General features: G+C 35.5%; 1 protein-coding gene and 1 long non-coding RNA gene across 5 annotated transcripts in view; one reads left to right on the top strand and one right to left on the bottom strand.

Annotated features, from left to right (window-relative positions):
• Positions 1-2,812: 2,812 nt before the first annotated feature.
• On the bottom strand, positions 2,813-10,573 carry LOC117229375 (uncharacterized). Its single transcript, XR_013037132.1, has 4 exons — positions 10,434-10,573; positions 5,455-5,669; positions 5,093-5,359; positions 2,813-5,001 (listed from the first exon to the last, which is right to left on the bottom strand). It is a non-coding gene; the product is annotated as an uncharacterized LOC117229375 (long non-coding RNA).
• Positions 8,327-14,771, top strand: part of LOC117229410 (metaxin-1) — a 68,250-nt gene continuing 61,805 nt past the window's right edge. For 3 of the 4 annotated variants that reach the window (XM_033485837.2, XM_033485838.2, XM_033485839.2), the window contains exon 1: positions 14,358-14,701. In XM_033485837.2, the coding sequence (XP_033341728.1) occupies positions 14,624-14,701 (78 nt within the window). In that variant the 5' untranslated portion in view covers positions 14,358-14,623. Of the gene's footprint in view, positions 11,032-11,533; positions 14,702-14,771 lie in introns of those variants that run through there. The other variant, XR_013037127.1, reaches the window with a different exon arrangement.

Raw genomic sequence — 14,771 nt, 5'->3', positions numbered from 1 at the left:
CTGGCTCTTCTGTTTTCTTCCACTCGAGAATGTAACTTCTTCATCTACCATAGTAGCTACTTTATTGACATAATTTTTGTCAAGGAATATCACGTCGCGGCTAACCTTTATTCGATTTGTTTGAGTATTTAACAATCGAAAAGCCTTCGACTCTTCTGAATACCCGACAAAAATAAGCTTCTCCGCTTTATCATCCAGTTTCTTTCTCTGCTCCTTATGTATAAATGTATAGGCATCACAGCCAAAAATATGCAGATTTTTTGCATCTGGGCGTTTAGAATACCATAACTCATATGGAGTTTTACCGATTGCTTTTGTTAGCAACAAATTCTGCAAATAGTTTGCAGTGTTTACTGCTTCACCCCAGTATTTTTTATCCAGATTTGCGTCTAGCAGCATACACTTAGCCATTTCAAGTGGCGATCTATTTTTTCTTTCCGCAACTCCGTTTTTCTGTGGGCAATAAGGAGCTGTGTGTTGAATACATATCCCTTCCTGTTTTAAATAACTCTGCAACCCTTCGTTTACGTATTCACCTCCTCGATCTGATCTTATCGTACTTCTTTTGAAATTGAGTTTTCATTAATTTTATAAATTCTTTAAAATGCGAAACGATGCTTCGTTTTTGTACCGTAAAAGATAAATCCTTGTGTATCGTGAAAAATCATCAATAATTGTTAGACTGTATCTACTGTTACCGGGTGTTACCGCTTGCATCGGACCACAAACATCCGTATGTAGTTGACCATTTTTTATAATGTTGCAGTTCTTGTCTTCGAAAGTAACCTTATAACCCTCGTTCACGAGTTTTTTTTTACCGACAAAAGATTGGATCCAAAAGTTGGAACATAAAGCACGTCACTTATTTTCATTTCAGTGATTGCATCTGCACCTGCTGCACACTTAATGGCACCTGAGCCGATTCCTTTGATCTCGGCGATCTTTCCCTTATCCGCAAGACATACGTGATCCTGTTTTTCTTCATTGAAGTGATCGAAAAATTCTCTCGAGGACACCATATGGCTTGTTGCATCTGAATCAGCAATCCATGGCTTAGTTTTATTAATCTTGTTTGTATGAAGACACGTTTCTTCAGAAATTTTATCCGAATGGATTGCATAAAAACAATAATCATCTGAAGATTTTTCTTCTGCCACATGATTTGCTTTTTCCCTTTTGTTTTTCCACGATTTGTACTTTAAACATTCGCTTCTAAAATGCCCAGACTTTCTACAAAAATAGCACGTTTTCTTTGGTTGCACACCGCATTTGTTTTTGAATTCTGCTTTCATTGCCGATTGATCATGCTGTAGGCTATCCCTTGCGTCTTTGGCCCCTTTACGCCTTTTGTATTCGTCTATCAATTTTCCTTTTACGAGATTTAGTGTAAAGTCATTTTCGGGTCTGCTTTCTGAAGCAGTCGCAAGTGTTTCGTACGATTCTGGGAAGCTACCAAGAAACATGGCTGCCATCAGATTATCTGTACGACATAATCGCTTTAACAAAAGTACCTTGCTTGTTAAAGTTGCCTTCTGGTGATAACCTTTGAGAGCATCCCATGCATCGCGTGAACTTTTCGCATTCCTAATATGCTGTAATTGGTTATCCTTCACCAATAAACCAATTGTGCTTCGTCGTCCTTCCGCGACCATGCTGTTGTCACTGGTTCGGGCTTTTCGTACTTAATAACGTCCCATAATTTTTCTTTAATCAACAAGAGTTCAAATTTATAATTCCACACTGAATAATTGTCATTATTTAGTTTTTGAATTGAAAAATGAACACTTCCGCCGTTTGCCATTTTTATTTCACTTTAATGTTCTTTAATCGTCTTTTAGAAAATACTTTATTCACTATTCACTGGGTTCTGGGCCCATAACCTGATGGAAAAAAGCAAATAAGCAATACCGCGTATCCAGTTAAATAATGATATATATTTTATCCAGAGTATGTACACGTGCTATTTAGTGTCCTTTTAAATCCGTTTATATAACTGCGACAGACTGCCTAGAACGCGCTGTTTGACCCAAACAACTGAAACAAAAAAATTAACGCACACAAAATAACAGTCGAGGAGTGACGATGCCTCTGGGCACCAAGGAGAACTATGATCGTAGAATGCCAACAGATACCATCTTGGAATTTTGATAAGGAAATTGTGTGGACTAGTCGATGCTTCTTTCATCAACGGGTCGCCACTAGGTAATCAGGATATGTTTCGTGGACTAGCCGAAGCTTCTTTCATCAACGGGTCACCACAAGGTAAGCGGGATAGATTGATGGGAATTAGAGTTTGGGTGCTCCGTAACTTTCATAAAGACGAAATGAAGATACACCTTGAGCGGTAAGGGGTTTCTCCGTGGGTTTGTACCAACTACTGCTTCGAATCAGGAAATGGAATAATTGAATTTGACAACTTGATAGACTGGTAAAAGATAGTATATTACAAACTCTCAGTCTAATACAATTGTATGTGTATGTGTGTATCGCAGATTCTAGATCGTGGTCCCAGTTTGTCGCTCTGGCTAGGCGGAGGTTTATAACCTTGTAACGATGAACGTACTCGGTTGAAATATTTAAAAGAGAATCAGACTCAATCTCGCTAGCGTTCCTTCGTCAGTAACTGACTCGAAACTAAGATCGCTTTATAGTCGCGTTTTGATCCTTTACATATCCAAAATTTTCTTGAAAAACGGTAGTGGTTCGTCATCGCACCCCTTGGAAGGTACTTGACTCACGATATACATATAATACATACATACAGAGCGGAGCCCGTCGGTTGGCGCCAGGAAGGAGTAAGAAAAACCGGAAATTTCTCCGTACGTTACAATTTAATTGTCAAAATTTTATTAAGGTATGGGAAAACATGATTTTCGCGGACGTTTTTACGTGCTTTGTATATCACTAATATCCACGGGAAGATGGTGTCAACATACCCGATTTTCAAAAGTTTTGTGCTTCGAATGTTCTCAATGTTTGAATCATGTTATTTCTACGAATGTTCCTATTCAAAGATGCGCTTCATCAAGTCAAAGCAGCGCACATCGCTGAGCTATATGTACTTCATTATCGTTTGCAATGCGAACAATTACGTCCGACCTTCTCCTAGATGTTAACGATCCGAAATTATCGCGAGACACAGTGGAATAGATCTACAGCGGCTACCACTGACAAAAAGACCGCATTAACAATAGGTTGAAGCTTCTAGATTGAAACTTGTAAATATCTTGTGGACAATATGCTATCGATGTCTGATTTTTGCAAATATTTTCGTACATAATTTCTTATTATTTATTAACCTGTTACATTGAAATATTTATTGTTTGTTTGCGTATTATGTTTAAATATGTGTCATTTATGTATGTATTATGTTACAATGTGTGCTATCCGACACCTGGTAATTCTTAATAAAAAATGTTTCGAATAAAAATTACGTAACGCACAATTCCTAAAAAATTACAGTACTAAATGTTGATAAAAGATCTTTCTATTCAACAAGAAAAAAAAATCGTTGCAACTTTTTTAACATAACTGTATATTATTTATGTAGAAATCGATTCATGTTTGTATTCCCTTTAAAAAATTATTAATGTACCTAGCTTAAAAATTAATTAGTTTAGATGTATGATTTTTGTCCCGAACATCCATAAGATCGCATCACTGTGCGGCTCCGCTGTGGCGAATCAAAAAAGGAGCAAACGGTGATTGGTACAGTGTGGCAATATGGCGGCGGCGGCGGCAAATCAGAAAATTGCTACACCACGAATGGTGCACAACGGTGTGTGTGGCATGTTGGGAGTGGGGGCAGTGGGTGGATGTTACAGTAGTACTTCAGCATATCGAGCGATGCCGGTTGCAAAGTGCTCAGAAATTTGAGGGTAGGTAGAGAAACCGCTTTTCTCTGATTGGTTGACGCTTCACAGCTAAGCAATGCTGCCATCACGGTTTTAGATAAAGAGAGGAAATGGAGAGTGAGCAAGAGAGCACGACATCAGCACAACGCAAGTGAAATAAGTCACACCGACTATCAATGTGACTTGACTCTCTTTACCATTGCAACACAATTATTGAAATTTTCGAAAACCCGTAAGTTACATCCGTAACTAATGGTTTCTAGTTTATGAATTTACAGAATTTTTTAAATTCAGCCATCCCGGCCATCAATCAATATTACGCTCTAAGGGAAAGAACTCCGTAAGCAACAGATAATTTCGCAATTATTGAAACTTTGAACGAAACTAGAAATACAATAAAATGTTTGCTGGTCTGTGTAACAAAAAGAATGATATTTTGTTATTGCATCGACATTCTCACTTCTGGAATTAATAAGAACGAACTGATCTGCTTGCATGAATTTGAGACCCTGAAAAGAGCCGTTATCATTATGTCAGAACCTCGTTTACCGCCTTCTTATTTAGAAGAAGGCGTTGTCCGAGTTTCACCGATGCTTAAAGTATACTCTGGAAAGTGCAGTTTTGAGAGGGAGGACTTTTGAAACCCATGCTGGTATCTGTAACATACAAAAGATATTTATTCGATGGCAATTTCTTAATATATTATTTACTATTTCCATTCTTGGTTTCCATTAGTAATGAGTGTAAAGATCCCCTCGTAAAAACAATAGCAGTATGAGAGATCTGCAGTACCAATGGAGTGGTTACATCTGTAAAGCGGTCACTTGCCATGTCGCTTTGTTATGACACAGATACAGACCAGGCCTAATTATTTTCTCCTTACGTATGTATGTAAGAGTAAAATACGATTAATTATTGTTAAAATAAATAGTTCAACCATTGCTATCAGTAGAGATGGTGATGAGTCCTGAAGAAAGTTAGAGGAAAAATTCTAGGAGGCTTAATGCGTCCTGTATTTTTATTGGATTTTCTTTTATCAGGTATTCGGGTCTCTCTTCGGGTCTCCTTGACCCGAAGGTCTCTTGAAAACCAACCTTTTCCCCACGCCGTCACGCAGCTTAAACCTCCACAACCATCCGCGACTTGTCTGAAATTCGGAATCACGGTTATGGATTAAAATGTCTTCATATCTACAAGAGAAATTATCAAATATCTATTATATGTACAGTTCTACATACGTGAAACGGTACGCCTGATCTGGTCCCTATCTTTTTGGCCTGCTCCTACAGGATTTTGTCAGAAATGGGAACTCCTAAAAGTCTCGTCTGCAAAAACCAATCATAAATTTTGTTATTTACATCATTATTCACAATATATTATTTGTTTTTATGCACGTCTACACAGGTGTCCAAGCTATTCATGCCAATGCGCCTTATTCGGTTCGCCGTACTTTTAGCGATCCCGTACGTATTAGCAAGCGCTTCCACATTTATGCCGCATTCCAACTGGAAAATAATTATTTATTAATATAAACTATAACTAAATATACAGGGTATCTCAGCACTGTGTGCATAAACTTTTCTAGTAAAAGATAACTAACCTTTCGGAGAACCTGCTGCTCCATGTTCAAAACCGTTGGGTTTTTTTTCTGTCAAACATCGTTGCTTTGTAATTTTCTTAAACTGTCTGAGATGTTCATTATCCGGTGGTTTGCACGGAAAAGACGTAACATCGGCTTTTACGCCCCTCCGTTCTGGGGTTCGCACTTCGCGCTAGACTTTCACGCCCACGCGAAATCCCAACACCACCCCCAACCTGCGCAGAACGTTATTGCAAATTTCGTGGCCCGTGCCTCGAATATCTCGCACCTCTGCGACGATTTGAAAAATGTATTGACAAATTGTTATAAGTTTTGAGCCATTAGAGATATTGAAATGAAATTTTCACTAAAAATAATTAAAAAATAGTATTTTTAGCTACCCATAGCACTGTCGGAAACGATTTCTGATTTTCTATAGTCACTATGAAATTCTTGATTAAAAATCAGAAAATCTCTCTCAGTTTTCGAATAAAAACAAGCTTTTGTAAAAACCCAGAATTTTCGATGAAAATGAGGTTATATTACTCTGCAAAAGAGACACTCAAACTGAGTAATGCGCGTCAATGCATTGACTCGGTCTAATTGGTGACTCCATTTGCAATTGCTTTTGCATTTCCGTGTAAGCATTGATATAGTGATGTTTATCCAACGAAGCAACGTTTCAAGCAACTTGAGCATGTTTGAGAGAAGCCAAATTAACAACATTACAGTGATTAACTGATTTGTAAGAGGGAGACGATTTTGAAGTAATATTTGAGAAAATCAATTCTAAGCACCTCAGTATGATACCAGGAGACATAATACTCCCCTATAAAGTAAATGATTTCCCTGAACTAAAAAGACATCAAATTCTTTTTTGTCTTCTGAAGTATATGGTTTACGTCCATATGCCCAGATACATCTCTTCCAAATAAATGTGATACTTCATCTACTTCTTGTAGATTTAGATCATAAGATGGATTAATGGGATCTAATGTATCATTCATCTATAATAATTAAAAGGATGTTAATTATGTTCATTATCATATTAATCATATTAATAATGATTAGTATTATAATTGGAATAATTCATTATAAATTAAAAATTAAATTTATAATTATTAATTTGTTATTAACTGACGTTAGTATTTTATTATTCATTGATAAAATTAAATTAATTGTTTAAACATCAAGTGAATGAATAATTAACTACCATAAGTCTCTCCAATCTTCTAATCGATTATATTCACGATTTTCGACGATTAATTTTTTTAATCAATTAATGTTCAAAAATAGTGCAAAAATAATTTATAATTTGTTTCTAAGTAGGAGCTGCAATGCAGTTATCGAGGCAAATTGACTGTTACTTTGGTAATAATTTCGTTGCTTTATGAATATTGCCGTTGTTATACGCCGTACAAACGATTCGGTCAAGAGTGTCGATTCCGACTGAAAGCATCTATGGACGAAATTACTGTACATGGAAACAACAACTGAACGCATTTAAATGCATCGATCCGAAATGTTTTATAGATGAAATAACATCTGTGTATCCGGATTGAGAATTATGGCCACAGAAACCTGAACTTTCTTAACTGGGAGAAAGCTAAATGGATCACGTCATTGTGCCTAATGCACTTTTAAATGTTTCATCGCTTTCTCAAACGGAAGGGTCAGTTTGTAAAAAATAAATATTTACTTGAAATCGAGAAAAGAAATTGTGACTTTGTGATGAGATGAAATTTTCTATACCAATATTAATACAATTTTTTATACCGTTTAAAATAATCCTTTTACTTGATTTTCGTGCATTCAAAATTCAAATTTTGAATCATAACGCCTCTTTATGTCGAAAGACAATTCTGTATCAGAAATAGCTAATGTTGTAAATTCTGCAATTAAATACCATAAATGTTCACTTATGCTCTTGTCAACTTCTGTATACTTGGAAAGCTCTTGCAAAAGTTGCAGATCTTGGTTTGGAACATTTGTAGAGCAGCGTAGCACACACATGACGGCAATACGTCGTGCACGCGTTGTTGTCGAATATTTTCTCGGCCCACTCGAAATATATGTATATCGTTCCGACACTCCTATAGGGCAGATTCTTCTTCAAAAAACAATTAATAAATTATATGCCACTATATTCGGAAAACTCTGCTCTACCTTTTAAGATGGATTAGAACTTTCCAACGTTTTTACTTTTCATGCATGACCTCATTTTTGTCGAAAATTCTGATTTTTTTTAGAAAAGCTCGAGTTTTTCTTGAAAACTCATAGCGACTATAGGAAATCAAAAGTCATGTCGAACAGAGTAGTCAACACAGATAAACGGTATGGTTCAAACGCTGTGATACATAGGAAACTTAATGGTAGGCAAAATTAAAAAATATGAAGTATATATTATAGGAAGAAATACACTGACGCTCTTAATATACATTTAAGAAATTGTATTTTTATTTAAAAGAGTAATCCCATGTTTTTAACTTAAGGAAATACAAGTATGTCAAAAATTAACATAAAATTGCAATAACTTTGAAATTTAAACATTCTGAAATTTAGCACACATAATTTGTTCACCAAGTGGCATAATTTAAAGGGGTTAGACTAAAAAAAATCGCAAATTGAAAATTAAAGATCATCCTGTTGGCCTAGCATGTTGCAACCACAACACGAGCCTAGTCTGTAAGTGTATTTCGACCCTAAATGGACCATAAAACGGTGAAGTAACGTTGCAGTTTTGCAATATCACAAACGTCAAACATATTTAGATGGTTTCCAATAATTAAGACATATATATATATATATATATATATATATATATATATATATATATACATATAATTGTTATATACACACACAGTATGGAGTTATAAGGTGGAACTCCTGCTGATTAAAGAAAAATTGTGAGAAGTCGTCAAGGAAGAAATGCCTACGCCGGTGAATGCAGCATGGTCTCAAAAGGATGATCAGGCACGTGCAACGATCGGACTTCTCGTAGAAGACGATCAGCTGTTGCACATAAGGAACGCCAGGACAGCACGAGAGGCATGGGACGCACTTAAATGATACCACCAAAAGGCAGCATTGACGAGCAAGGTATTGTTACTTAAACGAATATGTAGAGCTGTGCTAAAAGATGACGATGATATGGAGGCGCATATCACTTCAATGTCAAATAATATAAGTCAGTTGACAGCTCTTGGGCTAGATTTGCCAGATGAGCTCATCGCGGCAATATTACTAGGAAGTCTTCCGGAGTCATACGATACACTTGTCACAGCATTGGAGAGTAGGCCTGAAAAGGACTTAACATCTCAATTCGTGAAGAGTAAGCTGATCGACGAGCACAAAAGACGTCGTGGAGTTAAAGACGTAAAAGAGAGTTACTGGAGTAACGATACAGCCATGAAGATAATGCATAAAGGAAATGGAAGTGCGACGCAGAACAAGAAGAGTTGCTTTTTCTGTAAGAAACCTGGGCATTTCAAATCTGAATGCACTAAATACAAGGCTTGGCAGAAAAAACAAGAGAAAGCAAATAAAGTGTCACATGAAAATTCAGAGAATCATTCTCAAGATTACTGCATTTTAGTGAAAGATGAAAAAATACCTGGTGAAACGTGTTTCCGTGTGAAAGCTGCAGAAAATATATGGTTTGTCGACTCGGGTGCTACGAGTCATATGGTAAAAACCATGGATTTTTTCAATCATATAGATCCGAAGAAAAAGGGCAATGTACGGCTCTCCGACGATGAGAATATCGCTGAAGTGAAAGGCATCGGTTCAGGTGTCATAAAGTGTGCAGTTAGTAATGGAAAAATCTTTGAAATAAATGTGCGTGATGTCCTGTACGTACCGGGCCTAGGATCTAATTTATTGTCGGTGAAAAAGCTGACAAAAGAAGGCTATAAACTTGTATTTGAAGAAAATGAGTGCCAGATAATCAAAAATGGGTAATTATAGGCAATAGCAAGGCTTTCCCCGGAATTATACCAGGTACAAACAGCTAAAAGGGCCTGCGCAGCAAATGAAACCATAAAAACGAAGCATGGGGACAATTGCCAATATGTTTGGTACAGGCGCTTCGGGCACCGAGAGCTAAGTGCAATTAAGGATTTGGCGACAAAAGAATTAGCCATAGGTATTCAGGTAAGTGATGATTATTCTAGGTATACAACAGTTTATTTTATGAGTCAAAAGAATGAAGCCGTGTCCTTCATTAAACAGTTTATTGAGATGGTAAAGACGCAGTTTGAAAGGAAGCCATAAATAATACGATCTGATCGAGGAAGGGAATACATCAATGAGGACTTAACGATGTATTTAAACAATGAAGGCATCAAGATGCAGCATACGGCTCCTTATTCGCCACAGCAAAATGGAGTGGCAGAAAGAAAAAATAGATCATTGATTGAAATGGCACGGTGCATGCTACTCGATGCAAATCTCGAAAAAAAATATTGGGGTGAAGCTGTAAATACAGCTAATTACTTACAAAACAGATTGCCGACAAAAGCAAAAGAAAAAACCCCATATGAGTTATGGTACTCAAAGAAGCCCGATGTAAGCAACTTACATATTTTTGGTTGCGATGCATATGTTCTTGTGCATAAAGAACAAAGAAAAAAGTTGGATGATAAGGCCGAGAAATATACATTCGTTGGTTACTCGGAAGAATCTAAAGCATATATAGGCTTTTAGATTTAAAGACAAATCGAGTGAAAACCAGTCGAGAGAGAGAGATGTAACTTTTCTCGATAGAATAACCGAAAAAGAATCTCCAACTCAGACAGCGTGTGATGAAGTAATTCTTTCAAAAAATACAGATTTTCATAAAGAGATACAATAAGTACAGCATCACCAAGAAGAATCAGAAGCATCAGATACGCAATCAAGTCAATACTTGGAAAAAGAAATTAACAATCGAGCCTTATAATTTTAATGCTGGTTAAATCTAGGATCAGTACTCTGAAATCCAATTTTTAATCATGTCTCACCTTGTACGGCCTGCAGATCTTAGCGTTTTTCCTCCAATCCTTCTTCTGATGGTCTTTGCAACAGTAGTAAACACTTTTGCATGCATAGCACCTAAGAGTCGTAACCTTACCACAAATCTCACAAACAGTTTTAGATTCCATTGCTCGAGTCGCTAAAAGCTCGTTTTCAGAAAAAGGAAAATTAAACAAAAATTTCATATGTTCAATATGAAGGATCGCGTGTAACAGATTTAGTGGGAAAGACGATTAGTTACATCAGCACATAGTAGTGAGACCCTATTACTTATTACGGCGATAGGAGTATTAATTTTGAATTGCTTATGAATTTTGAGATTACCGGTTTTAATATATTCAATACAATAATGAAACCGAATGTAACAATAAAGTATAACACATAACTAGTGTAACGGATACTAAGTCGAATTCAATGCTTCTTTGCGAGTGTTTTACAGATTGCGGTTAGTTCGGGCGCTGAACTGTAGTTCCTTGTTGTGTAAAAAACGTAATGAGTTGCATTTTTCGATTGAATTTTATACCGTATAATCGACAAGTTTTGATCCAAGTTTTCGTTGTACTGACGATGAATAAAGGCTAATTAGTAAGTACAGTAAATTCTCCCCAATTGTCCTTCAGCTTGTAAACAGGAATGGACAATTTGGGAAGAGGGGATACGATTATTCGTGTCTTGCACCTCGTTTTTATAATTGTTGACAATCGGCAACTACAGGTTGCACAAAATTATTATACAAGCGAGGAATGAGGGGTTCCTGAGATCATTTGAAGTAACTTTTTCCTTAGCGAAAATGCAATCCACGGCTTAGTTTACGAGTTATTAACGAAGAACAGTGACCAATGAAAGACGAGATCAATTGGTCACTGTTTTTGCTGGCTAACTTTGGGCACTCTATACAAAAACGTGCCCGCGAGGCTCGAATAATCGTATCTCCTCTTCTGATATTGTCCATTTATGTGTACAAGTTGAAGGACAATTGAGGAGAATTTACTGTATCTAGAAAAGGCCATACCCCGCCGATTTTGACGAATTTGGACTACATCATCAGGGACACGATTCTGATTAACCTTTCTTTTGCATGTTACAGCCACTCGCGAGAAACTTTTACTACCGCTGCAATGAATCCTGCCTATACCTGTATCGACAGCGTCAGAATGGGACCATTACTCGTCTCCCTTCTCAGATGGTCCAAAACTGGAACCGAGCTAAATAGCTAAAAGATAAATTTTTTCCTACCGATGTTTATCAAACGTTTAGTGCTTTCTATATGTCCATCGCATTAGAAAACAATGAATTCACTGTCCTCACCGTGGGGCGGTTTTATTTTTGGTATCTTCTCCCATTTGACGGCGCTTTCTTATTCTTTTTTGTAAAACTATCACGATTGCAATCGTCACGGTTTTCCGATTAAAACAACACCAACCACGATATAATTAGGGTTACAATTAGTCGTGTAACAACCGGTTAGTCAAAGATTTTCGACTTCAGCGTCTCACGTATTAGTATGGCATAAAAGTTTCATCGACAGAAGCTAAAAAATAAGGATGATATTTATAAATGTAGATAATTCTACTCTTCTCAGATTAGCTACAAATTCAGTGAATCAAGTCTTTTCTCATTTTTAGTATGATTTCGTAGGTTTCGAGAATAATGGTCTTGTCAACACATTTCAAGTTCAAAATCGAAGATGTGTCACCTTTTCTATTTGTATAATTACCTTTGAAGAAGATACACCGGATTGTTGTTCGACCTACAGACAAATGATCGATTAGTGCAACGGTGTCCAATCTTATATTACTGGAGTTATCTTCCCATATTTCATTTATTTACACACACTCTGCGTAAACTCTTTTGTTATAAAACCTTATAAATATAAGAGTATTATATGTGTATAATAGTCATAATCTCATAAATTCTTATAAATATAAGAGTTTACACAGAATGTGTGTAGATAAACGATATATATATAAAACCTCCGTTTTTTAACTTTTTTATCTGAGCATATAACAAAAATTTAAAAAATATCTTTCGTAGATCTCATTAACTTATATGCATGTTAAAAATTTTATCGAAATCGGTTCACGTTGTTCCGAGTTACAACAAATTAAAAATCGCAAAAATCGCAGTTTTATCATGATTTTGTCCAAAAACTGTAAGAAATCTGCAGTTTTTGCAATATTTCAACGCCTGTAGCTCAACTCTGGGTTAACTGATTTCGATCAAATTTTCAGTACGCATATCTACAAAAGGCATTTTTTTAAATTTTCGTTATAGGCTCAGATAAAAAAGTTAAAAAACGAGGATTTTTAACTTTTTCTTTTCATTCCAAGTAATAGTAAAATTTAAAAAAAAAGCTTTTTAGTCATTGTCTAGTAAACTAGTCCCTCTATCATCTAAAAAAAAATTCAAGTCATTTAGTTGAGTTTTGAAAAAGATATTGCGTTTTAAAAGGTGTACGAACGCTTTTGTGAGCTACTGTATGTATACATATACAAACTGTGGCGGATCGGTTACTTCCGGGAAAGGAGTCACATCAGTCACATTAGCATTTTTCGCTACTTTAAGACACCATGGAAAAGTTCAATCAAAAAATATGGAAATCGCAGGTCGAGTACAGCGATTTGTGCGAAATTTTTTTGAACACGGATGTTCTTTTAGAAACTTTTTTCAAGCCAATGATTTCCAGTTTTGCGAGACCATTACATTCGTAGCTGTGAGGAAAAATTTAAGTTCACGAGTTATTTGGGCTGCAAAATATAGGATTTTCGATTTACGTGTTTAACAGAAAAAAATCATGAAAATCAATTTGATATGCTGAAGAAAAAACAACTAATAAGGGGAATTATTTATCAGAAAACTCAGCGACAATGGCGCGGCATTACAAATTTCTTCAGAACTACGTGAAAATTGACATTTTGAAGACCAAAGAGTTCTGGATCGGACTTTTAAGAAACACGACTGACCACTCCTGAACTGCTGATTGCGATATCAAAGGGTCAAAACGAAATATCCGGTGGCCTTCCAAATTGCTTGAAACGCGTACAGTAAATTCTCCCTAATTTATCTTCGGCTTGGAAACAAAAATAGACAATTTGGGAAGAGTAGATACGATTATTCGAGCCTTGTAACTCGTATTTATAATTGTTGACGATCGGCAGCTATAAAAATATGTCTCGAGGCTCGAATAATCGCATCTCCTCTTCCCAAATTGTCCATTTTTGTTTCCAAGCTGAACGTCAATTAGGGAGAATTTATTATAACTTTAACGATCTGAGGATCAATTAGGAAGAATTTACAGTATACGTATACATACAGATGCATGCATAATATCATTTATATTGAAATTTTATTAAATATTATTGAAATTTTTGTATACAAAATAAATGTGATACATAAAAGATGTGAAGAATACGTAGATACATGCAATCATATACATAAAAAAATCTAAAACAGTAATTAAAAATTCAATTTAATTTCTAATCCTTTATTCCTATATTTTAGAAGCACACTCAAGTATCGGAACGTTGTATATATACTGACGAAACAATAAATACATTATACCGGAATCCAAACAGAATACACCTTAGCAACAAAATATTTAGCTAAACAAATTAAACAAAATTAATCTCTCAAATATCTCAGAAAATACAAGTCATTCCGTCTACTTTTGAAAAAATTATTCTGTTTTAAGTTTCCAAATATTAATGCGAGTCATTGTACATCCATATGTGTATAATACTTTAAATAGTGTGAACAAATAGATACCAGTGATTAATATGAATGTAATTTCTAGTTTAAGATATAAACTAGCATTTTAAATACACTGCTATATTTGAAAACTTCATTTTCTAGTTTAAATACACACTATAACCGGAAGTTAAAAATATTTCCTCCTTCGTTTTAATAGAGATGGGCGGGCGATATTGAACACCCTATATATAAATTTCTACCACTTTTGTTTTTTTACTTGACTCCATAAATTTCATGTGTAAAAATGAGATAAGAATTTAGTATTGGTTTGTTTCAACATTATAATTAAGCAAATGAGTATGATTGAATAATATGATGAAATATCTGTTTGCATACAAGCATTAGGAGCAGCTACAGCAGAGGTTGTTGTGATACAATTATTTTTTAGTTAACTAACAAATTAAGAAAGTGATTGCTGTTTTGCGATATGGAAGAAATGGAATTGGATGTATGGAAAAATGATTGGGGTCTACCATCAGTTGATGTGGAATGTTTACAAGTTCTGGTATGTAATCAAATTCTTGGTTATGTTACAATTTACCGCAACAATTTACCGCATTGTCATATAATAATAT

Source organism: Megalopta genalis, chromosome 1 (genome assembly GCF_051020955.1).
Source record: "Megalopta genalis isolate 19385.01 chromosome 1, iyMegGena1_principal, whole genome shotgun sequence".
Lineage (NCBI taxonomy): Eukaryota > Metazoa > Arthropoda > Insecta > Hymenoptera > Halictidae > Megalopta > Megalopta genalis.
This window is presented reverse-complemented; position numbering and strand designations above follow the sequence as displayed.